At 27.1% G+C, this 26,641-nt stretch overlaps 1 protein-coding gene across 2 annotated transcripts; it reads left to right on the top strand.

Annotated features, from left to right (window-relative positions):
* The first annotated feature begins 19 nt into the window (after window positions 1-19).
* On the top strand, window positions 20-24,703 carry LOC145835967 (mitochondrial glutathione transporter SLC25A40-like). 2 transcript variants are annotated; one of them, XM_082943740.1, is made up of 10 exons: window positions 20-158; window positions 5,408-5,577; window positions 9,282-9,349; window positions 9,599-9,717; window positions 11,603-11,677; window positions 11,924-12,022; window positions 13,322-13,498; window positions 14,109-14,186; window positions 14,709-14,781; window positions 24,270-24,703. In XM_082943740.1, the coding sequence occupies exons 1-10, from the start codon at window positions 59-61 to the stop codon at window positions 24,298-24,300; spliced, it is 990 nt and encodes a 329-aa protein (XP_082799866.1). In that variant the 5' UTR covers window positions 20-58; the 3' UTR covers window positions 24,301-24,703. The 2 variants fall into 2 exon arrangements, with proteins under 2 accessions (XP_082799866.1, XP_082799865.1); XM_082943739.1 differs by having other exon boundaries at window positions 5,408-5,604.
* The last annotated feature ends 1,938 nt before the right edge of the window (window positions 24,704-26,641 follow it).

Below are 26,641 nucleotides of genomic sequence, written 5' to 3'. Positions count from 1 at the left end.
ATTAATAATTTCAGATAGTGTATTTTAAGTGTTTAAAAATAATTTTGTTTGTGCCACAATGAGTTCTTCTGGAGTAAAAAGCAACAATCCTGATGAACCAACTCACTATCAAAGAATGATATCAGCTTGTTCTGGATCTCTGCTTACTTCTGTTTTTGGTAGTTAAATTTGAAATATTATTTAAACAAAAACATTAATGGTGTATATCAGGGTTTCCCAAACTTTTTTATCAAATGGTCCCTTTTAAAGAAATTAAAAAAGCTATGGCCCCCTTGTACCAAGATAACTCAAAATCTACCATAATAAACACCTAAGAATTAATTTTTTGTTCTCCATCAGCAACTCCAGAATATCTAGTGTAAGTTTCAAAACTTCAATATAAAACAACACCTAAAACCTTTTTTTTTTGCTCTTCATCAGCAGCTCCAGAATATGTCATGGCCCCCTTGTAGCTCCTTTATTGCTCATGACCCCCCTTTTGCACCTTTGCTGCTCATGGCCCCCAAGGGGCCACTTGGCCCACTTTGGGAAACCCTGGTGTAGATGTTTCAATTAATTGTTAATTAATGATTTATTTTGATATTTTTTTTATTGAAGTATAAAACACGCTTAAAGTCTGCCAAATTAATAATTCTGACTTTGTGTGATTTTTAGTCAATTATAATTGGTAGAGTTTTGCTAAATTATTAAATTTATTTTTAGTAAAAGTATGAGAAAAATAAGTTGTTATATTTTCAATACTAACTAGTATTATCTAAATATAATATTTAGTATTTAGTTTTACCTTGTTTGTTAATCTTCTTATTAAGTTTTCTTATTAAATCAAGCTATCATATTTTATTAATAAAGCTTAGTTTATGAAATAAGTTTGACAAATAATCATCTAATAGATAAAATTGTTTGTAAGATAAAGAAAAGACTTACAAAAATCCAAAATTGAATTAAGGGCATATGGGGGTAAATCACCTTCTTCACAATTAATCTTATTTTAATAGTTTTTAACTAAGCTACAAGTTTATTTTTACAGTTTTCTTAAAATCAAAATATTTTTTTAGATATAGCCAGTCAAAGTTGGAGACTACAATAGGTGCCTAATGGGAGGCATAAAAAAGGCAAAAAAAGACTAAATAACAAAAAATCTTATCTCCTTGAGATAACTACCTTAAACTTTCAGAAAATGTTCCTTGCAATTTAAAAAAAATTTATCAGAACAAAAAATAAATTATGATAGATAAACAAAAAAAAACTTTTTTTATTAATTTTTTTAATATTAATTTTGTATTTTGATTAAAAAAATTCTTTCCTACAGAATATTCTAAATATTGCAAGACTGCTAAATATCAATTTCTGCAATTTTTGTTTGTGCTTTCCATAAGGTACCTTATGTTGCCTCCGACTTTGACCGGCTTTATCTCAATTTTTTTTTTTTTTTTTTATATGTAAAAAGCATCTTGTAGCTTAGTTAAGGCCATAGGGGGTAAACACTTTTTTTTTACAAAAATTAACTTGGCTTTTATATGAAAGCTTTAAGTACAAACTACAAGCCAGTTTTTATATAATTCAAAAATATCATTTATCTTTTGAGATATTTTTTTAAAAGTTTCTGATACAAATATATAAACTGCAAATTTTTTGGAGTCAATTTTCTTGGAAAATTTAAAAATCACTAAAAATCTATCTCCTCCTTTATTTTCGAAGCAATCTTCTTCAAATTTTCAAGAAATGTTCCTTATATTAAAAGAAAAAACGTTACTTATGAATTTTAATGATTAAAAAACTAAAATTTTATGTAAAAAATTAAAAATATATTTTTACAAAATTTTTTTAAAGTCCAAAGTAATGTTTTTTTGTATTGTATAAAGATTAGACTGTAAAATTTTGAAGAAGATTGCTAAAAAAATGTAGGAGGAGATAGATTTTAAATAAAATAGTCTTTTTTTGCTGTTTTAGTTTTCCCTTACCATAGGGTACCTATTATGCGGCCCAACTTTGACTGGTCATATCTCAAAAAAATAATTCGAATATTTTAAAACAATAAAAAGCATCTTGAAGCCTAGAAGCTACTCTAAAATTATATCAACTTGAAAAAACATTGCTGACCCTCCTATGGCCTTTAAACTCTATAAAATCAAATCAAATTGTGTTAAAACTCTATAAAATAAGCTCAAATTATGAAAAAATTATTTATACCCCTACCCCCTTAATTGCTATTTTAGTCAGAACAAACCTTTATTGCAGTTTGAAAGCATATTCTGTACTTCGAAAAAATTAGGAAGCTAAACAAAGAATTTAATGTGAACATATTCGTTTTATATAGAATAAAATTATAACTTTTAAACACTAGGTTATATTTATGTTTTATTTTCAAAAAAAAAAAAAACTGATAAATTTAAATAATTTTTGAATTGTAGCTTATATAAGACTGTTTTTGCTAAGTGCTTCCTCATTAAGTTTTTGAGCTAAACCTGTTGTTTTTAATATATTTATTTATTATGTTTTTTTTCTGTTTTTATCTGATATTTTAAAAAATGTACCAGGTTGTCATAATTTTAATATTTTGATGTTAATTGTCTGGTAATTTGTACAAATTGAAAAAATATATATCATTATATGTTACTGTTTAATTTTAAGCAAATATATAAAATACTTTATGTTGTATTGCGGTGAAAAATATTTATGTTGCAGCTGTAAATCTTCAGCTAAATAAAGCAGTGCTTCTGAACCTTTTTCTAGTGGCGGAACCCTTTTCCAAAGTTCAACTTTTCCGTCAAACCCCTAATTTAATTTTACATACAATGTTTAATATTATATTTCCTGCAAAAAAACAAAAGAATTTCAGTAAAAAACAATTTTTTTAGAAAAACTATATCATTGTTAGAAATCATACCAATTGTTATAGTATTAAGTCAAGTCAAACTCAAAGTGCGCCAGAGGCAATAGGTATTTTATGATTCTATAATAAATAAACGAAGATTTTTTAATATTAAAAGTTTTTTGTCATTTTCTTTAGGTGTTTTTTTATAAATGAATATCAAAAAAATATCATGAGTTATTATAATTAAACAGAAAAAGCACTTAAATAACAAACTTTAAAACTTAGCTAAAACATAGAAATTTAAGGGCATAGGGGGAAACACTCTTTTTTGGTTTTTGATCTTATTTTATATAGTTTTTACTAATCTACAAGATGCTTTTTATAGATTTAAAAAATTCAAAACAATTTTTGAGATATAGCCGGTCAAAGTTGGAGGAAACAATAGGATCCTTATGGGAGGCGCAAACTAAAACAGCAAATAACTAGAAATCACTAAAAATCTATCTCCTCCTACGTTTTTTGAAATAACTACCTCAAATTTTTAGGAAATGTTCCTTGCAGTATTTAAAAAATTCTGTTGAAACAGAATTTAAAAAAATAAAAAACTCTTTTTTTTGTTTATTTTTTATATATAATTTTTATTTTATATTTTTTTTCAAATTTCTTCCGACAGAATTTTCTAAATATATCAAGGAACATTTCCTAAAAGTTTGAGTAGTTATCTCAAAAAACGTAGGGGAAGATAGATTTTTAGTGATTTCTAGTTATTTGCCATTTTAGTTTGCATTTTTATTATGTAAATTTATGCTATTTTAAAATCAGTTTCTGTTTTATAGGCCTGGCCAGATTTTTTTTTAAATTATAGTAGTATTTTTTAAGTAAAAAATAAGCTTTTATACATATCAAATTTTAAATCAAGCTAATAGACGTCATTTTAAACATTTTTACAGCATTTGAAACAATATAATATACCAGAAATAAGTTTCTGATAAATATTTTTTATTTAGTTTTATTGTGTAAACATTAAGAATTTGTTTTGATTGCTCTTACATTGTTTGCTTTAGTGATAATACCAGTATTTTCATGACTTCACTAAAAATAGAAATTCAAAAAGTTTGCAAAAGTTTGCGCAACCAGGACACCTATTGATAATGAATACCCATTAAAAGTCCTACTGCTAGATAAGCAGATCAATGAATGCTGTAGTTATATATGTTTTACATTTTATGTGTTCCATTTTTTTGAAGTTTTAGGATTTATGTTTTTTTTCATTTAAATTTCAAAAGGCTTCGCGGAACCCTAGGGTTCCGCGGACTCCCATTTCAGAAATACTGTTTTAAAGTATTGATTTTGAAAAAAAGTTGTTGTTTATTTAATCAAAAAGTCATAAATAAAACATTGTTTTGTTTTTAGCTTAAAAGTATCAATTAATGTTTCATTATTTCAATATGTTTGATATCATATTAGTATAGGTAGGTGACATTAACTTCAATATTTTTAACTTAAGTTTCCATAAGTAGCATTTTTTTATTAGTTAAGTGGTTTTAACTATTGTAGTTTTAAAAGCTTTAACCGTCATTCTAGCATGAAAATTTATGTTTTAAATAAACCTGTTAGAACACTTAAGCTAAGGAAAGTTTTGTTAAAAACATATGGTTGCTCTGCTGATAGTTATAAAGTAGGCCACCTTATTATAGTATTTTGCATAAGTTTTTATCACATATTATTTAATGAAATTTTTTATATTATATTTGGCCTCATAGATTTTATGATTTTATTAAATATATATAAATATATATATTTAAAACTTTATTAAAGTTTAGATGTATTTTTTGTATTATTTATGGTATAATAAGATAAAGGCTGCTTAGTTTTCTAAATGGTTTATTGTTTTTTAACTTTCAATTTTTTAAGAAAAATGAAAATTTCTATAACAATCAAACTGAAGTATTAAAAAAAGATAGTAACTCAAAAACTGAGCGTAAGTATTTATTAATTGTTAATTTTTGAATATTTACTATAAAAGTATAGTTTAAATGGGTGGATGTCAAATATGTACGAAGACTCTTTTGCCTGAAGACACTTCTGCTTGAAGGGTCAAATATGCATGAAGGGTCACTTTTGCACAAAAGATCACTTTTGGGCGAAGATACTTTTGTATGGTTTGAAGCTTTTTTGTTTATTTATTTATTTTTGTTTAAATTATTTTTTGTTTTATCTTTAGTTTTTTTTTAACCATCACTCTTACCCACTATCCTTACCTTTGGTCGATAACTTTTTTATTTGTTTATATTTCATATTTTCTAACCTTTGATCGTCTTTTTATTTTTTATATTCATATTTGTTTGTTTGTTTTTATTTATTTTATTTTTTTTGCTGTCACTGTTGCCCCTTACCCTTAGTTGGCAATTTTAATTTTTAATTTTTTTAAACTCTTCTGCGAAATTTTCTGCAAAATTGTCTTCGTTCAAAAGTGTCTCTTTGTGCAAATTTGACTCTTTGTGCAAAAGTGTCTTCGTGCATATTTGACTTGTTCCCAGTTTAAATATATCATAGCAAACTTTTTTATAAATTTTTACACTGTTTAAACAGTAACTCCATTTGATGTTATCAAGACGCGTCTTCAAACTTCTAATGGACCATCTAAATGTATGTCATATTGTAATTGTTGTGTAGAAGAATTATGCATGCAGCTGTATGGAAATCACAAACATGGACAAAACTGCTATCTTACTCCTAAACAACGCTTTAGTAGTACTATGGTGAGTCCACTTCTAAAGCCTAATGAGGTAAGTGGTCTCAAAACTTGTAGTGGAAATCATATGATTAGACTGGGTGATAGTTATTGCATTTTGATTATAATCTTCTTTACGCAGTGATTCTTGACAAAAGTTTTAGTTTTGATTAATATTTAGTTAATTTTCTAAATAAATGATTTTTATATATACGCGTTTATTTAAAATTACAATTAAGTTATTTTTTCTTTAGTAATTTATTAATTTTTTATAAAGATTTTCATTAGTGTAACCCACATGGAATTGTAGGTAGGGTTATAATGTACTTAAAACCTACACTATAACCTATAATAAATAAATAATAACAATACTAATCTAAGTAATACTGATAATAAATTATACTTAAGGCTATGCTGTATAAAACTAGGCTTACAATGAGTGAACATAATTTATTAAAGAACAATTGCAAACACTAACAAATATAAAGAACCATATTCAATATAAAAGACTATATCAGGGTTTCCTAAAGTGGGCCAAGATAGCCCCTAGGGGCTATGAGGCCATAACTTAAAACTTACACTAGATATTCTTGAGTTGCAGATGAAGAGCAAAAAACAAAAAAAGGTCTTATATGTATTTTATCGTAGTTAAGGGGGCCATTGCTTTTTCAAATTCTCTAAAGGGGCCATTTGCAAAAAAGTTTAAGAAACCCTGGACTATATGCTAAAGAAATTACTTTAAATGTTATTAGAAAGTTTAAACAAAATTTGAATTTAAGAGAATATACTTTAAAAATGTATTAAAAAAAATGTGATTTGACTACTTCTAATTTAAATAATAGATACTTATAAAAAGTATCATTGATAAATAAATAAATATATAATACAAGAAAACAATATAAATATCCATTCTGGAATTACATGTTTACTGCAGCAAGGCTGTGACACGACTCTGTCCACCACTCTCTGTGGCTGGTTTAAATCAGGAGTTTTGACACTTTATTTTCTCTTTGCCTAAATTGTATTAAAATTGCATCAGTATTTGCATGCGTCTCATTCTGGGATTTCGCCTTAAACACAAAACAGTTTTAAATACAGTTTGATGTACCTTACTTTTCCTCTCCTTCCACTTTTAAAAAGTTACAGTTAGTCAAAGCTTGTCCACTTTTGAAAAGTCTCAATTAGCTAAAATATTGTTCTTTTATTTAGTATAAATATTGTTTTGTTTAAAGAAGCAGAGTTAAAAAATAAAATACATTTCATGTAGACAATCTTTAGCTAATTTAATTAAAATTTAACACTCAATAAACATAGTAAAGAAGTAGATAAATTACACAAAAAAATATGACTTAAAATCGAATAAATGTATAAAGTTTTTCTGCAGAATTTCTACTTCACTTGAGACTAATATACGAAATTTCAATAAATGAATCTAAAAGTTGTAAAAATGCAATTGATAACTTTCAATTTATATTTGCAGCAAGATTACACTGACTTAAACTCAGAGTATTTTTATTTAACACTTTATAATTATGTATTATAGTTATTCTCATAAATTTCAATTGAAATTGCGATGATAGCTAAAATATAATTTGAAAGGGGTTATTTGTCTTTTGGAAAACATTATTTACAAGGCAACAGTTAACTCTGACCTTGATAAGTAGTTTCACATCAGCTGGTGCCCAACTCAGTTTAATTTACAATATGCCAAACATCATTTTTTTATAGCAGCTTGTACAAGATAAAACTGACTTTTAAAAGTACTGTTTAGGATATTTACTTTAAAATGTCTGTCGAGGTTTTAAAAAGAGCACATAGCTGATGGAAACATTTCCGTGTGTAGTTTGTGCTTAAAAGAAGCTACTGCTGTTGCGTTTAAATAAGTTTTTTTTTGTAGAAAATTAAAATTTCAACATTTAGTTCAACAAATTTTAAGGCTATAAGGTCCAACATATTTTTACTTAAATTAACATTGACTGTAAGATAAAACCTTAAAATATGAAATTTAAGTCAGTGTTTAAAGAATATAGAAGTTTCAATATACTTTTAAGATAGAGTCATATAAAAAAAGTTTAAGCTAGAAACTTATATACTGTAATTTTTATTGTCAGTTTTCTCAAAAGTTTAAAAAATCAATAAATATATCTTTAATTTTCGTTCTAGAGGCGTTAAATTATTAGGAAATGTTCCTAGCCATATTGAGAAAGATATGTCAGTAAAATTTTTAAAGTTTGAAAAATAACTCAATAATATCGAAAAAACGAGAGTAAATATTTTTTTCTATTTTACAAAAATAAAATACTAAGTTAAAAAAAAAGACTTCTGACAGATATTTTTTTTTATGAAGATTAGACTTAAAACTTTGCTCGAAAAATATAGGAAGAGATATAATTTTAGTCAGTAGTGTTTTTTTGCCTTTTTTTGCATTTCCATATGGAGTTTATGAAACTAAAAAAACTTTTAAAGCTTATATTTTAAAAGTTACTGTGAAACTAAAAAAACGGCAAAAAGAAACTTGAAGTTAAGTTACTACTATTAAAAAAACCTTTAAAACATTACAAAACAAAAAAAAATTAAGAACTCAGTTTTGGTTCAAACCATCTCTTTTAGATAAATTTTCAAAATCATATCTGTATTTTTTTAGTTTTATATAGTTTTACTATCAAATTTGAGAATTTCGGAAAGCAACCAAGACTTCTGACATTTTCCTAGATACAAATAGTATAGCACTATTGTTGGTTTTCCTTCTCCTTTCGCAGCTTTTTAATTCTGGAGTTGATTTAAAGCTTTTATTTCTTTTTTTTTTGTAGTTATGAATCTAATTTTTGCGTTTAAGATTTTATTAAAGCACTGGAATTTTTTATTATTATCATATTCTTTCGAGCATATCTTTTATCACAGTGAAAGCCGTCTGGCCGTCTGAGCTATTTAAGTATTTCTTAACTTTGTGAGTAGGCCTATCGAACATTATTATGTTCTCGTAATTTACTTGTTGTCATAAACTTATTTTTGCCTTGTTGCTAAGTTAAGATTTTAAACAAGAAAAGTAAAGTGTTTTTTTGCCAAAACTTAGACTAGTAAAAAAAGATGTATCATTAAAGGAAATATTTATATGTAAATAAACTTATGATGTGTTTTGGGATAAAAATAATATTTAATAAAACAAGAATCACTGCTAATAAATGATACATTCATTATAAAAATGCTTATTAACAGTACATCGTTTTTAATGCAAGTTTAATGGCCACTAGTTAATTAAAAATAGTTCTTCAAGTGAATAAATATTTTAAATATTTTTTATATACTTTATTGCATGATTTGTCTTTAGATAACATTTTTTTGATTTCATAAGTTAGTCCAGTTCTTGTTGACTTATTTAATATAAAGTAAACCCTTTGTTGAATAAACCTATATAACAAAAACTTAAAGTGCTGCATGCTTACTTTTTTTTTGACTGAAACTATATAAGTTATAAGTTAGTAGAAGAATATTAAGATTCACATACTAAAAAATAAATAACTAACTCTACTTAATATCAGTTTTTAGTTATTTTTTGTGACTACGATACTTGATAAGTTGATCACTTTCACACATAACAAAAACAAATTATAATAAACATTTCAAAATTTATAACTTTTGAAAGTTATTAATTTTGAAATTCAATTCTTAAATATATTTTGTTACCTAAATTATTATTAATAGTAAACAAAAAGTTCACATTGTATTTTTTAGCAAGTATTGTGGAGATTGGTCAGGCAAGAAGGTCCGAAATCTTTGTGGAGTGGACTCTCTCCTACTTTGTTAGTCTATGTATATATCTATTATTTTGATTTTTTTATTAAGATATCCTAAATGTCATCATTGGCTAGTTTTTTATATGTTTTTTGTTTAAATCTTATGAACTAAAAAATAAGAAATTATATTTTATTTAATTGCAAAATTTAAAGTTTAAATTATTATTCTATTTCTTAGTAAAATCAATATAGTTGTTATTAATTTGATGCAATTAATTTTTTTTAAATTCGACTAAAAAATAATACTTTATACAGAGCAATGGCAGCCCCATCAACAATGATTTACTATCCAACATATGAGCTTATTAGGGATAAGCTGGCACAAAAATACGACAGTCCTTTCGTTCCTGGAATTGCTGGTGGAATCAGTAGAGGTTTTTTTCTCATATTTTGAATTATTAATATCAGGGTTGCCACAAGGTCAGGAAAAGTCAGGAAATTTGACAAAATTTTAAAAAACGTCAAATTTTGTTAGTTCAATTTTACTAAATTCTTTATTTTCCAAAGTCTTCAAATTAAAAAATTTAATTAAAAGTACTTTAAAGTCAGACTAAAATTGCAAAATTTTCCTAGAAGTTTACAAAATTAATTTCTAATGCCTTCATCTGGTATAAATTAATAAAATGAGTGCAAAAAGAAAGGAAATGAAGCCCAAAAAACTGTGGCTAGATTTAGAGAAAATATTCTCTTCGACAAGTGTAGGATAAGCAGATAAGAATGATTTAAATAAAATCAGGCAATTGGTTTTAACTGCCAAGAAAATGAAGCGGTATGCAGACCAGATGAAGGAAACCATATCTTCATAAGATGAAGATGTTTAAGTGCTAATGAAGAAACAGGGAAATTAAATTTTAGTACAAATAGTCAAAAAAAACTTTATTTGATTAACTTCTTAATTGTTTTAAGGTTTTAATTGTAAAAGTTCGTCATTATTTTAAGGTTTTAGTTGTAAAAGTTCGTTAATGTTTTAAGGTTTTAATTGTAAAAGTTCCTTATATTTCTTTTCGTTTATTTAGATACATTTATGTTAGGAAATGCTAACATATTGTGTCTCTTTCAGACACGTTGTGTTAATAAATTAGAAAAAAAAATATTTTGCTGATAGAGCTATTTACTGCAAACACATCAATCATACACGGATGGTTCAAGTGATGTAATGGAAATTAGATGACTAATTCAGCAAAAAAACATTTAGATAAAAATAACATTGTATCTTATATGAAAGCTTGCAGTACAAACTATATGCCAGTTTTTATAGAATAAAAAATCTTTTTAACCTTTGAGATATTGTAATTTTTATAAAAAGTTTCCAATACAAACGCATGGACGACAAATTTTTTGGGGTCAATTTTCTCGGAATTTTAAAAAATTACTAGAATCTATATTCTCCTTCATTTTTTGAGCTAGAGACCTCAAACTTTCATAAAACTTACCTTTTATAGTTTTAGCCAGTATTTATTTCGGCTATCATCAACTAAGTTGAGATGTTTTATGCCATCGATAATAAACAATGAACTTTACCGCAAGATCAACAACAACAGCATCCGAGACAATCCTACGTCCGGTTTTGTCCTAATTAGGACACATCAGGCAGGAATTGTCGCGAGAAACTGTTGTTGTGATCTTAACCAAGCGGGCTTAAGTACAAAGTAGTGAAGCGATTGTTTGTGGGTAAAGTTTTAGTTTAAAAGACTTTGAATGTTGCGATTTTAAAAACATTAAAGAATAAGAATTTTAGATTAAAAAAATAAGGTGGTCTTTTTTATAAAAAAATATTTTCAAAGTTAAAAAAATTCCTGCATTCAATCTTTTTAAAATTTAATAATAGACTTGGTGTAAAAATTTGAAGAAGGTGGCTTAAAAAATGAAGGAGGAGATATATTTTTGGTGAAATGGTCTTTTTTTGGCCTTTTTGATTTGCGCCTTCCATTAGGAACCTATTGAGGTCACGAATTTGATCGCTTATATCTCAAAAACTACTTTGATTTTTTTTAAGCGGTTAAAAATTCTGATAGCTCAGATAAAACTCTATAAAATATGATCAACTTGTAAAAATCAAGGTGGACCCCCCTATGCCCTTAAAACAACGAAATTTTTGTTAGATACTAAATATCTATCATACACAAAAATTTTTGTAGTATCATACAGAATTTTATTATATAAAACAACTTTGTTACTAAAGTAGTATTGCAGTATCTTTTCAATGCTTTTATACTACTTAAGACAGTTGTTCAACTAAATTTAATTTTATACTTTTAGCGTTTGCTGTGGTAGTAGTGAGTCCACTAGATCTCATAAGAACGAAAATGCAGTCTAAAAAGATGAGTACTCAAGGTAATTTTGTAAATTTGTAAATATAGTATAAGTTTATTTTAAAGAACATGTTTAAGAACTTTCTTTCCACAAAAAAAATCAAAATAGATAATTAATCATTTTAGCTTTTTTTTTTGGTGGTTTTTAAAAGTGGTTTTTCCAAAAAAAAATTTGTGGAAAATTTAAGACTAAAACTTAAATTTACTTTTACATTCAAAACAATTTATATTTATTACCAACTTATCTTTCATTTTACTTTTTTAACAGAGTTGCTGAAAAGTGTACGAACGTCTGTGAAACATGAAGGACTTAGATCGATGTATATTGGTTTAGTTCCCACTTTGATTAGAGACGTCCCATTTTCAAGTAAGTCTGATAAGTCTTAACTAGACGCTTAACATATATAGCTTTAGATTTTAGATTAACTAAAAATCAACAAAAACGTAAGGAGTATAGTTTTAATTATTTTAATCTAATAGAGTTATCAAATGATCCTCTAATTTGTATAATTTGCGCTAAATTTGTTTGTAAGTTTAGTAAAAAATGTATAGTTTTAAATAAAAAAATGTTTAAAATTTAATAAGTTTTATTCCTTAAGAAACTATACCTAGTAAGTGAATTAAGTTTGTTTAAACAGTTTTTTCTTCAAAAGATATCATAAATAAAAAATATTTATTCAAATTAAAAATTTATATTTTAACTTATTCACTAAAAAGTTAATAGTCCGTAAAATTATTGTTATAATAAAGTTTGTGTTAGCTAACTTAAAATTCGTTATTTGTAAAGAACTAATAGAAATAATATGAATAGTTTTACTACCTGATATTTTCTATGTCTTCCAAATAAAATTATTTGGCATATAAAATGTTTAAATCGGTGTTTTATATGCAGTTCAAAAATAATATTTACATATTTTCTTAATCGAATTTTTTTATATTTTGTATAAATATGAAAATAGTTTTTTATTGTTGTATATATATTTTATCAATTAATACTTATAAAATATAGTTTTAATTTAAAAAATTAAAATGAGTTTTTCAAACTTTTAATGCTCTGTAAATAAAAGTAAGCGTGTTAATACAAATCAAATATTTCATATGTCATTTGAAGTTAATAATTAACTATATCATCTAAATGTGTACGAAACTATTAAAAATTGCTTGCTATCATTGCAACTCATCGCAGCTGTTTTGCAGACTTTTCTCTTCTCAATTGGTTATGAGTTTGCCTAGGCAAACAACCATGATTTCACGACGGTGTCATGTTTTTCTGTTTTTGTTTAATTGTCATCTATATAACGTTTTAATTTTTCACTTTTACTACCAACAAACAAAAAATTGAAAATAATAAAATTTAAAGTTTGTGTTTGACATTTTTCAGTTGAAAAACTTTATTTTAGATTTACAAAAACTGTAGTTTTGCCTCTAAACAAAACAAAATAAATACTTGCAAGCTTAATATTTGATTTTTGATTATAGAATTGATATGAACTTATTAATGATTTTTTGAATTAAAAAAAAATTGCCAATAAATTTATTAAAAGTATTTTCAAATAAATACTTCCTATAAATTTGTAGGGTTTTTAAATTTACGTATAAAAGTTTTCTATATATTATTTTAAATAGTTTAAATGCTGTAGTTTAAATGTCAGCTTTTTTTTTTCAGTTACTTACTGGTTTTTGTACGAGAAGATGAAAAAGGAACTGACTATGGAGTCTTTGTTTGTTAAATCGTTTTTGTCTGGAATATTTGCCGGTGGACTTTCAGCTTGCATGACTCATCCTTTCGATGTTGTCAAAACAAAAAGACAAGTCATGCTTGGTTCGACTAACCTGTTTGGAGGTTTGTGCTTTTCAATTTAAATGGAAACAAATATACTCTTAAAGCGTATGATACTTTTTTAATATGTACAAATACTGATTTGACACCAAATGATCATTACTTTGAGGAAGGTTAAGTGCATCAAGCCCTAAACATTTTTTAAGTAGTGCCTGTCTTATAAATTACACAATGCTTTTGTAACATATATTACGCGGTTATGTGTAAATAGTGATTTTAAATTAGCTCTTGATTAGTCACTGTATGTTTTAACTGCTCACTTTATATTGCTTAAACTTTAGTTTTTTTAAACGTATAAAGTTGATATTTTGTAGATCTACAAATTTTCTTCTATAAGTAAATAATTGTTTCTTTAAACTAATCGGCGACAAGTAAAAACCATTTAATTTATTTTTAATTTCATTTCAGTAAACCGAAAGAAGTGAAATTTTTACTAAACAAAATTATCTTACAAGTAGAAAATATATAATGTTTTATGCAGTTATTATATTTGTTTTTACAATATTTACACTTAAGTTATTAAGCAAACAAGGCGTTTCAACCGTCTGGTTGTGTAATATATGTTTGTTCTAAGGCAGTAAGTCGATATTGTATAATTATTGGTTGTATTTAGATGCCGCTCAATATACATCTTTAAGCTCAATAACAAAGAATACATTTAAAAGTCAAGGTGCAAAAGGATTTTTTGTTGGTAAGTTATTTTTGTATTCGTTTAATTGATAACACATAATGTTAAATGGTTTTTTAGAATTTTAGATAACCTTAGAACTTTTGAATAAAAGGTAATAAGACAGATTTTATATATAAAAGTCTAGGCTTTTGAATATAAGTTTATCCTAAAAATATTATAGTTGTTGGTAATTGTTTTAAAAGATATGATAAAAATTGCATAGCAAAAAGATTAAAAACAACAAACTGTATTTTTTAAAAGCTTGTTCACATATTTTTAAAATGATAAATTTTCTTTATTTAGAGCAATATTACAATTGTTTTATTAAAGTTTGTAAAATCTTTTAATGTTTGTTATTTTTTACTAAAATCGTTTTGAATTCTTATTTTACTATTTTTCTGAGTTGTTTTCTTAAATAACAAAAATCTGTAAAAGTTTGAATCATGCTGTACAAATTATATATTTTGAAACTGAAAATTATTAAAACGCAAACTGTGGTTTATAGTTTAATGTTTTAAATGTTATATACTTTTCATACAACAGGATTAACACCAAGAATTTGCAAAATAGCACCTGCATGTGCAATTATGATATCTTCATATGAACTAGGTAAAAGGTGGGTGGTTTTTTATTCAATACGGTACTTAATTTAAACATAGAAGATAAATGAAAAACGGTTTATAGTCAAGTTATAAATGTACTTGTTACTATAAAGTCTAGTTAAAGTTAGTTAACTTATTCTCAGATCAGATTAAAACTAAAAAATATGTTTTTTGTGCTTTATTAAATATACATGTAAAAAAAAACAATTACAGTAAACTTACAAACCTTTTTATTACTATATAAGTTTAATTTATAGAATTTAGTAAACAATATCAAAAAATGAATTTCATAATAGCCTGACAATAGTTATTGAATTATTTTTAATTTTGAATTTTTTTACAACAAATTTCATGAACTTTAAGTGGGGTTGCTGAATTAAAAGATTTATTTATGTACATTAAAGTAATCAGGGTTGCCACTCGGTCAGGAAATCAGGAAAAGTCAGGAAAAATTTAAAAAAATTGCAAAAGTCAGGAAAAGTCAGTAAAAAATAGGGGGTTTTGAAAAAAAGTCCGGATAAGTCAGGAAATTTGATGAAATTGAAAAAAAAGTCAGATTTGTCAGTTTTAATTTAAAAAATTCCTTGTTTTCCAAAGCCTTCAAATGGTGAAAATTAATTAAAAATCTATTAAAGTCAGAAAAAAATTCCAAAATTTTCCTAGAAATTTACAAAAATATTTAATTTTATTTCCAATGCCTTCTTCATCTGGTATAAATTAGTAAAATATCCTTTATAAAACTGCTAAAATTTTCTATTAACATAATGAACAAGTACCCTACTTGAACAAGCAGATTTTGTAAGCTTTTTAGTATTGATGATCTGTAGCAAGGACACTTCCATAGTGAAACTGTGATATATACACAAAAGTTTATCTAGCATAATTTTAGAATCAAAGTGTCTTTTGTTTAAGTACAGTAGACTACCGCTTTTGTACGCAAATTGAACCTGACCAAAAAGTACGTACTTAGCACGGGAAGTGCGTACTTTTTGATGACATAGTATAACATGAATTTTAGTTGTTTGTTTTATTTCTTACAAATAGCTATCAAATAATTAAGCCAAATAAACAAGTCTTTTCATTTTAAATAACATTTAGTACATAATTCTTATCTGCAAAAATTTTTTAATAGATTTTAAAATTATTTATTTTTTCTATAAAAAGTTTTTACATAAATAATACATACATTTAATATATAAAGTCAACTTCAGTCATTGATTTTTACATTAGCTAAAAAAAGTAGTGATGTACCGGACCCGGATCCGGACTTTTTTTTAAAGTTAGAATCCGGCCGGAACCGGACCCGGAATTTTTTTCAAATTAGAATCCGGCCGGATCCGATATCAGACAAAATTGGCAATATCCGGCCAAACTCGGATAGTGAGTCCGCTACATCACTAATATAAACTAGCCTGAGTCAGAATGAGGTTTTTAAAAACTGAAAAAAAAAGAACTTTAATTTAATAAATAAGTAGAACAGCTAGCCACAAGGTTTACAAATTTAGGTGTTATAAACAATTAAAAATCTGAAATCAAGTTCTTGAACAAAATACACTAGAAAATTACCAAATATTGAAATCTGGATCAGCTCAAACTCATTCAAAATTTAAAAGAAAACTAGCCTGAGTTTTTATAAAATCTAAACTAGCCTGAGGCAGTCCAAGATTTTCTAAAATTCCCAAAAATTTTCAAACTAGCAGGGTTGCCACTGTTTAAGTCAATAAAACTAGCTAGAGTGAGTATAAACAAGCCTGAGTCAGAATGAGGTTTTTAAAAACTTAAAAAATTACTTTAATCTAATAATCAATAGAACAGCTAGCAAAGGTTGACAATTTGGTAGTAAAGTTGTGGACTGATTGTGGTACACTTAACTTATTAGTACTACCCATCATAATTAAATCCTACCTTATTTAATTAATATCTAACAAATACTAAATTCTAACTGAGACTACTTTCTATAATCAGACACGACAGTTTTGAGTGATGAATCTTTTATATAAAACACAACAAGAAATACTAGCATATAAAAAATTATTAATTACTTTGGTAAAACTTTAAAAACTGGGAGCTATTTAAATCTATATCAAAAGACTTAAAAAAATATACTAAAAATTAAATAAAACTTTTAGTAAACAAGAAACTGTAAAATTTTTCATAAACTATTAAACTATAAACCTGTCTTAAATATTTAAACAATTAAACACCAGTTGAAATATTCACTTTTAAAACAGAACACTACTTACAATAAGCATTCACAAAAAGTTCAAGATATTTTGTTGCTACAAGCTGCACACCAAACTAACTAACTGCTTACATATAAACTGCCTGTCATGTTCTGATGTTTTGTTGCATCAGTATTTAGTTTGAAACATTTTGTCATATGATTCTCATTGGCTCGTACATTCAACCGTATTACTCTAAATATTCTCTGAGCTCAACTTTAAACAACAAATAATGCAAGTATTCATTCCAAAGTTTTCAATTTTACAACATATGTAAAGAGTTGCATTTTTGAAATGTTTATTTCATAGTTTAAATGTAAACAAATGTAAATTAGTCACGTGTACAAAATGAGCCAATCACGGTAGGTGTTTAATTTTAACTGACGAAAATGACTCTTATTAATTTACACAGGGTTTGTTTTTGAAAAAATACTTTTCAGTATGCTCTTTTTTACTAACTAGATCCGGGTCCGGCCGGATCTCTGTTAGGATCCGGCCGGACCCGGATCCGTTTTTTTCAAATTAGAATCCGGCCGGAACCGGATCCGGACTTTTTTTTCAAATTAGAATCCGGTCGGAACCGGATCCGGACTTTTTTTTTCAAATTAGAGTCCGGCCGGATCCGGATATCAGACAAAAATGGCAATATCCGGCCGGACCCGGATAGTGAGTCCGGTACATCACTAAAAAAAAGTTTGATTTTTTTTGTTTGAAAGAAAAACGTTTCACGACTGTTTTTGTAAGAAAGTTTATATTAGTAGAAACATTTATATTATAAGTGCACAATGATAAGATGCTCATTAGTTTTTTCTAACTTTAGTTTTTTGTTGTTGTTGTTGTTGTTGTTTCTTTTTAAATTTTTATTTTGACTTTATAAAATTAACTAGTTTTTGTGGTTAACTAGTTTTATATTATGTCACATTAAAATTAGTTTTTCTTTTGCAGATATTCTGAAAGTTTTTGAATAAAAAAAGCTTAGAAATTTTAGAAAAATTTAGAGAAATTTAGCAAAATGAATGGAAAGCGTCAGAAAATGATTCTATGGAACAAGTCTAAGGATAAAGGTAAAGTTGCACCAACAAAGCCAACATATACCTCCCGTGATAATATGAGGGAACTTCTTAGGATTTTCAATGCTGAAATGAGAGTAGATTCTCGATTTTGTCTTTCTGGATAAGTGCGTACTTAAGGCGGGGTGCGTACCAAAAAAAGTGCGTACTTAAGCGGTAGTCTACTGCAGTGCTTCTGAAATGGGGTTCCGCGGAATCCTAGGGTTCCGCGACGTCTCTCAGGGGTTCCGCGAAGCCTTTCGAAATTTAAAAAACAAATTTGAAAGAAAAAAAAAACATAAATCATAAAACTTCAACTGTCCACTGACGTAAGCGGCAAAGCCTTGTTACTCATTTTGTTAGATATTGTGGGCAGGAAGGATTCAACAAAGATATATTATTTTGTGGAGAATTACATACAAAAACAACTTCTGTTGAAGTAATGAAATGTGTCGAAAATTATTTCATCAGCAAGGGTTTAGAGCAGGGTTTCCCAAACTCATTTACTAAATCGCCCCCTTTTCAGAAATTTGAAAAATAATCGCCCCCCAAGATTTTAAAAAGTAGTTTTTCTCTTGAGTACAAACTTTTGAGCCAAATAATTTGTGTTCGAAATGTAATTTAGTCTGGTATTTCTTATGCACGCACTTTTGGGCTGTGTTCAAAGTAGTTTACAGGGCTTGAGAAAATAAGTTGCTGTTGTTTTCTTATAAACCTAGTAAAGTGTATTAAATACTTAAATATCAAAAAGCCTTGTGTTATCAATCCTGAATAAATATCAATTGTTTTGAAGCTAATGAAACTTTTAGGGTAGTGGTGGAAAATTTTTGTAGTCAGCTATTCATATTTACTAAAAATTTTTTTCTTGTTTCAACTCGTTAAAAAAATGTAATTGCGGGCTGCACAATTAAAAATAAATAACATATAGAAAATTAAAACTCGAGCATAATTTTAATAAAATGATTTACTATTATTGTGATCTAGGAAATACTATTGTGAAATGAAAACCAAATTGAAAGTGTATTTCAAAATCATAAGCATCAAAAAACTAAATTTTGTTTATTTTGCACAAGTAGTTTTCAAATTACTTAGCGGGTCGAAATTTCATTGGATCTGGACCGTACGTTACCCATTTGAAATCTTAACTGAAACCTGAAGTTATAACTATCTCTCATTTAAGGAATTTCGGACATTTAGAAGTGAATACTAAGTAACTTATTTAAGCCGCACAAAATACTTAAATTATTTTATAGATAGGCATATTCTAAAATTAAATACCAGAGATTAAAAAACTACAAAAGAATGAACAGATTATTTTACACATAATAAAATAAATATTAAAACACCATTTCTAATCCAGTTGTAGAAAGTTTTACCGACTGGTTGATAATCTAACATGAAAAGTGGTTTTATGAATAGCTTCTGTTAATGCAGTAAAATTATTAATTTCAATGCTAAAATATATTATAAGCAAGTTAGTTGCAGAATTAAAAATTTAATTTTAAACTATATGTTTTGTAGTAGAATACCATTAAATAGTATTTGACTTGGAATAACCTTTAGGAAACTGAACCTTAATTTTAACATTTTTTTCTTAATTTAAATTCAAAAAAAATCAAATGTTTTGCAGTTAATTCTGTGAACAGAAAGTAATCGATTAAAAATTCTTTTAATTATGTTTAAACTTTGTTTTGTAACTGTAGCAGTCTTTTTGATGGCTTATTTAATACTGTTTAATTTTATTTATTCTCTAGTTATTAGCCTACAATAATTTACCGAAGAATACAGTGAAAAACTAAAAACTAGTGTTGAACTATTAAAATAAACAACTTATTTTAATTGCTAATATATTAAAAAATAAGATAAAACAAAAAACAGTTGTATTAATAGTTTAAAATTATTTAATATATAGATTTTCTAACATTAATAAATCAAGTTAGAAAATAAATTTGAGTTTAATAATCTTTTAAATGAAAAGTTTGAAGTCATTTCAAATAGAGATATCAAATCTATACTCTTTTAAAACCGAAAAATAATTTTTGAAATAAAAACTTTAATGGTTATCAATATTTTTTTATTTATACAGATCAAACAAGTATTAACAAAAATATGTCAAACAAATTTCTTTCAAACAAATACTTTAACTACTATGCTATAAAAAGTTTTAGTGTAATGTAAATCGACAAATATAAACTAAAAACTAATTAGGTCAAAACAAAGCTATTAACATATTTAAAACATAAACAATTTTATAAATACAGTAGACTTCCTCTTCAGTTCGCGCTTTGAACAAAATCAAAAAGTTTAAACTCAAAAATTATTACCATTATTTTTACAAAATGATAAATTTAGATGTCTTATATGCAATAACGTTATGAATATACATGAAATTAACTAAAACATAAAACAAATATTCATAGAAAAAAGATCTATATAAGCTATTGTATTATAAAACTGTGTATTTTTTTTTAAATACTTAGTTAGTAATAGACTTCATTTAAGTTAAATTTAAGAAAATACAAATTTGCACTTTTTTTTGGGTTAAAAATGCAAACTCAAGAGGAAGTCTACCGTAATTAATAATTATTAGGCATTATTTAAACCTGTTAAAGAATAAATAACTTATAAGAATTTTTAATATAAAAAGACTACTTAAATACAATACAAACCAGGTTAAATAAGAAGTATTTTAAAAGATCAAATAAGTAAAAAAAAATTCATAAAATAATGTCTGCTACTGAATTCTAATATAATGCGAAGGATGAGGTTCATGAATGCTTGCAAGTTTTTCTAATCTGATTCTAAATCAGTCATATAAAGCCTCAAGTCACCTCCTTTACAAATATCTAGATTATATACTTTTCTCAAGATGATGATAACTAAACTGAAAGCTTTCTAAACAACGTAGCTAGAAGGAAAAAAACTATACACAACAATCTAAATTCCTCTCAAATGATTGAATACTTTTGCCTTAGTTTTTGTTGAGTCCAAAAGCTTTCATATCGTTCTTTATAAAAAATTAATTTAAGTTCAAAGTCAGTTTGTAAGTCTGAGAAGGTTTTCTGTGAGTCGTCAAAAAGATCTGCCACGAAGGGATACATATTTTTATCTATCTGATAGCTTTTTTGTGTCAAATCGAAATTTTACTACTTAATATGTTGAAATTGTTAAAAATTCCAGATTTTTTAGATTTTTTTTTGCCTAAATTGTCAAGTTCCAGGTTTTTCTAGGTAAGTTGGCAACCCTGTTTAGTTTTATTTCTTAGTCTAACTTAATGAATTTTCAAAAAACAATTGGAAATATCATTAGCTGATAGTTAATATCGATAAAATATATTTTTACAAACCATTTATGATCCTAAATAACATATATGTAAGGTTGAAAATAATGAGAGGATTTCCGATCGTCTATGATCTATGTAATTGTTAAATAAGAAAATATATAAATGAAAATATATAATTAACTTGAAAGTAGGAGTCATAAGTACTTGATTTTTTTCTCTATATTTTAAATAAATACAATAGACTTTTTTGTTTAAGTTTTACCTCAGGCTCAAATATTTGATAGCAAGCTAAAATTAGTAAAATATCAAGATAAAAAGTAAAATTTTTATGACAACCCAAAATTTTAAAATCGCCCCCTTTTCGCCCCCTTACTAATTATCGCCCCCCAAATAACTAAAATCGCCCCCAGGGGGGCGATATCACCCACTTTGGGAAACCCTGGTTTAGAGTGAAATAAATGTGTCGGCATTTGTACTGACGGTGCAGCGTCTATGACTGAGTCCAAAAATGGTGCAGTGAGGAAAATGAAGGATAAAGCGATTGAAGCTAAATAAATGCATTGTTTTTTATATTGAGAAATTTTGGCAACAAAACATCTTCCTTCTTCTTTACAAGAAGTTCACTCAGCATCGATTAAAACTGTTAATTTTATAAAGAAAAGTGACACAAAGGCCAGATGTTTCAAATACCTATGTGAAAGTTTAGATGCTGACTATCTGCGACTTCTTTATCACAACGAAGTTTGCTGGCTGTCGAAGGGGCGGACACTAATTCGTCTCGTTGAATTATAGAAACAGGTGTTCACCTTTCTTAAAGATGAAGGCTTTAAATTAGTAAAGTTCTTTGAAGGTGATGTTTTTTTGGCCAGGCTGGCTTATCTCACCGATATTTTGAAAAATTGAACGCTTTGAACTTAAGCATGCAAGGGAAGCAAAATTCCATTTTTTTCATGACAGACAAGATTGAGGCGTTAAAAAATAGAATTAACTTTTGGAAGAAAAAAGTTAGCAATAGTAATTTTGCGATGTTTCACCGGTTTGATGAGGCCCATGAAAAATGCATAGAATTCAACTTCTCTGACGAAATATACAACCACCTTGATCTTTTGTCTATAAAGTTTCAACATTATTTTCCTGAAGATGTTCGCATCGGAAATTTATGGATTTTGAATCCTTTTATGTGTGATATTGCTTCAGAAGAAGTGAATCTTCCTAGAGATGCAGAAAACGAATTGCTGCAACTATCTGAAGATAGCAATTTAAAATTTAGTTTCAAAGGTAAGGAGCTTTTAGATTTTTGGATATGTACAATTTCAGAGTACCCCGTCTTAGCAGAGCGTGCAGTAAAGTTTCTTTTACCATTCACCACCACTTATCTTTGCAAGTCCGGCTTTTCGCATGTAACAAACATTAAAACGAAGCAAAGGAACTGTATGCTGACTCCAACCTTTTCTGCCTGTCTCCGTCTCAGTCTATTCAAAATCCAGCCGCGCATTGACATGCTTGTTGCTAAGAGACAAGTTCAAGTTTCGCACTAAATGCTTTTTATCTATTTTTCGTTAAGCATCTTACCCGTTTATTACAGTAATCTGTGAATTTGATTAGGTTCATCTTCATTTCGTTATTGTTTGTAGCTCTCATTTTGTTTTTATTATGCAAGGAAAGATTTTTATGACGTTGCGATTAATCATGTTTGTTTTCGTTTATCTATAACAGAGTCATAAAATACCGAATGCCTCTGGCGCACTTTAAGTTTGACTCGACTTAATACTATTACAAATGATTTCTAACAATGATATAGTTTTGTTAAAAATTCGTTTTCACTGAAATTATATAAGTTTTGCTGGAAATATTATATTAAACATTTTATGTAAAATTAAATTAGGTCTTCCGCGGAAAAGTTGAACTTTGGAAAAGGGTTCAGCCACTAGAAAAAGGTTCAGAAGCACTGGTCTACTGTATAAAATTGAGTTCTTTATAACTAAGCAGTTAGTTTAGTATTTTATGTAACAAGTTAATGTGTATATTGAAGCGGAATGCAGACCAGATAAAGGAAACTATATTTTTATTGGATAAAGAGATTGAAGTGCTAATTAAAAAACGGAGAAAATAAATTTTAGTACATACATTAAAAAAAATCAGTATTTGATTAAGTTCTTTATTGTTTTAATGTTTTAACTGTAAAAATTCGTTATTGTTTTAAGGTTTGAGTTGTGAAAGTTCCTTATTGATTTAAAGTTTTAATTGTAAAAGTTCCTTATTGATTTAAAGTTTTAATTGTAAAAGTTCCTTATATGTCGTTTCGTTTATTTAGATACATTTATGCTAGGAAATTCTAAAAAAATGTGTTCTTTATTGTTTTAAGGTTTCAACTGTAAAAATTTGTTAATGTTTTAAGATTTTAGTTGTGAAAGTTAATTCAAGGTTTTAATTGTATATGTTCCTTATATGTCGTTTGTTTATCTAGATACATTTATGCTAGGAAATGCTAAAAAATTGTGTCTTTTTTCAGACAAGCTGTGTTTATAAGGTAATAATACAAGTATTTTGCTGATAGAGCTGTTTATTACAAACATCAATCATACACAGATGGTTTGAGTGATGTACTGGAAGTTTGATGATAGAATTCAGCAAAAAACTGTTGTTTTTAACCTGTATTAAAGTTAGATTGAAAGCATTATATAGTTTCAAGTGTTAGATTATGTATTTTAGAATAAGTTTAATTTAAGAGTTTGAATTAGAAAATTCAGGAAAATTTTGGTAAAAAGTCAGGAAAAAGTCAGGAAATTTTTCTCAGCTTGATCAGTGGCAACCATGAGTAATGCTTTTGTGAAAATATGCTTCACTCTAATTTTTTACGTTTATATTCATTGTCTAATGTTTTGTAATTTAACTCTTAAAAAATCAACTTTAGTATTTCAATTTTATCAGCTCAATGTTGATTGCAGCTTCTTTGCGGAGTACAACCGGCGTGAATAGCAACGCCGTCGTTGTTCTGTCACCAGCTACAAGTTTTCATTGTGATCAAGACCGAGAGAGTTTTATCCTTGAAAAGTCAGCAACTTGTCGGTTGTCCTATGATCGAAGCGCGCCAAAGCGCTTTAAAAGTAATGAGGAGATTTGTGTCTGAAAAGTAGTAGAAAGCAAAAATTTGAAAAGTTGTTTTGTTAAATTGTAAATAAGCTACATTGATCGGTAAACTTTTAAAAAGTATCTAGCTTTGTGTATTTAAATGTAAATATATATATTTATAAACTTTGGCATAAATAAAAATGTTTTTAAATTAAATTTTTAGTTAAAATAATAAAACTTTTGTTTCGTTGTTTAGGAGAATTGTATGAGTTTTTTTTCTAATTCAGCTAAATAAATTTGTTTATATGTTTGTAAATTAATTTTTTTCATTATTATCATGTAAAAATGTTTATTAATTTTCTGGTTGTCAAAACTACTTTTTTGAAAACTTTTGTCAAAAGAAACTTATATGTGGTAAATTAACCCTTTTTTCACATTAGGAAACTGAATACTCTACAAATTATTTTTTAGTTGATAAAATAATTTCCAACCAAAACAAACGTCGTTTAAGTATACATGTTGATTTGAGTAGTTAATATGTTGTAAAAGTAAAATTAAAGAAAAAAAACTATAAATTAAAGTATGATAGAGTTGTTGTTGCCACTTCCTCAAATCTATTTATCATTTGTTCTATGAAACCTGACTGTGTCAACTTAATTTAAGAAAAAACTGATTAGTTTAACACAAAGGTATAGTTTAAAAGCTTTGTAAATTGTAATTTTAAGCTCAAATCATTTTCAAAATGCTTTTTTACTTAAATAAAAAAACCTTTAAGTATTAATACAAAAGAATAAAATTTTTAATAATTTATCTTGTATTTAGTCAAAATAAATATAATCTTAAAGTACCAGACAAAAGTTATGAACTTACAAGATGTATTTCAAATGTAATATTTAAAACAAACAAGTTATAGTTAAAAACAAATTTATTTAACAAAAAAAACGAACAGTGCAACTCAAATATGACTACCCACTGATTAAAACATAGAACTAAAAAAATATTTAAAATATAATACATAGTTTTTATAAACGAAAATATTGAACAGTGCAATTGACACTTACATACCCCATGATTGAAAATAAATTTAAAAAGCGTATATAAAAAGCGAAAATACTGTAAATGAACATTTATTAGGGTTAATGTAGGTATTTTTAAATGAAACTAATGACATTTACGTGATGTCACGTTGGTTTTTCAGAGGATCATTGGTAACACTTAAATGAATATTTTGTTAGATTCAAACTTAAGTATAAACTTGATTTGGTTTATATGGATTATGAAAAAATATTGAAACAAAGTTTAAGTTAACTTGGAATGGGTTAATTACTTTTAAAAATTACATAGTAAAAAAAGTTCCTTTTTTTAAACTATTCACTTACTTTAAAGGGGAGCGGGTCAGAAAGACACAGCGACAAAATGACACGGTCGTCAAATAGACACGGTGCGTCACTTTGGCACAGCGACAAAATGACACGGTGCGTCACTTTGGCACAGAGGGTCACTTTGGCACGGCGACAAAATGACACGGTGCGTCACTTTGGCACGGAGGGTCATTTTGGCACGGCGACAAAATGACACGGTGCGTCACTTTGGCACAGAGGATCACTTTGGCACGGCGACAAAATGACACGGTGCGTCACTTTGGCACGGAGGGTCATTTTGGCACGGCGACAAAATGACACGGTGCGTCACTTTGGCACAGAGGATCACTTTGGCACGGCGACAAAATGACACGGTGCGTCAGAATGGCACAAAGGGTCACTTTGGCACGGAGGGTCATTTTGGCACAGCGACAAAATGACACGGTGCGTCACTTTGGCGCAGCGACAAAATGACACGGATGGTCACTTTAGCACAGCGACAAAATGACACGGTGGTTAATAAGGGAGGGAACGATTTGTTGTGAAACTTCAATCTTCATTGGTATTGACAACGATCTTATTGTTCTAGGAAACTTTTCAGTTTCCTGTCTTCTAACCGGTTTTGTAGAATCAGCAACAATCACATTGATTAACTTTAAAAACAAAGACCGCAGGAATTTTTGATCGTGACTTCATAAAATAAAGTGAAACACGTAATGTTTATACCTTCTATTCTCATCGTCGTACTTATAAACAACATACTCATTTTTAAGCAGTAGCAAGGTGTTAGGTGTGCTTAAAAGCTGTGCTTAATAAACGACAACTAGTTGTTTGTATCAAACAACGTTCACAAAGATGCAAAAGCCGCAACTTTTTTAACAAAATAC

The sequence above is a fragment of the Thalia democratica genome, chromosome 5 (assembly GCF_965202585.1).
Source record: "Thalia democratica chromosome 5, ktThaDemo2.hap1.1, whole genome shotgun sequence".
Taxonomy (NCBI): domain Eukaryota; kingdom Metazoa; phylum Chordata; class Thaliacea; order Salpida; family Salpidae; genus Thalia; species Thalia democratica.
The sequence above is the reverse complement of the archived record's forward strand: the minus strand, read 5'-3'. Positions and strand labels throughout refer to the sequence as shown.

What these genes read in the sequence shown, in the direction of transcription:
- LOC145835967 (XM_082943739.1), top strand. Translation starts at nt 59, where the DNA reads ATGAGTTCTTCTGGAGTAAAAAGCAACAATCCTGATGAACCAACTCAC. An exon ending in CACTTCTAAAGCCTAATGAG is followed by an intron (nt 5,605 to 9,281) that starts GTAAGTGGTCTC and finishes TGTATTTTTTAG; the next exon opens with CAAGTATTGTGGAGATTGGT. An exon ending in TAAAAAGATGAGTACTCAAG is followed by an intron (nt 11,678 to 11,923) that starts GTAATTTTGTAA and finishes CTTTTTTAACAG; the next exon opens with AGTTGCTGAAAAGTGTACGA.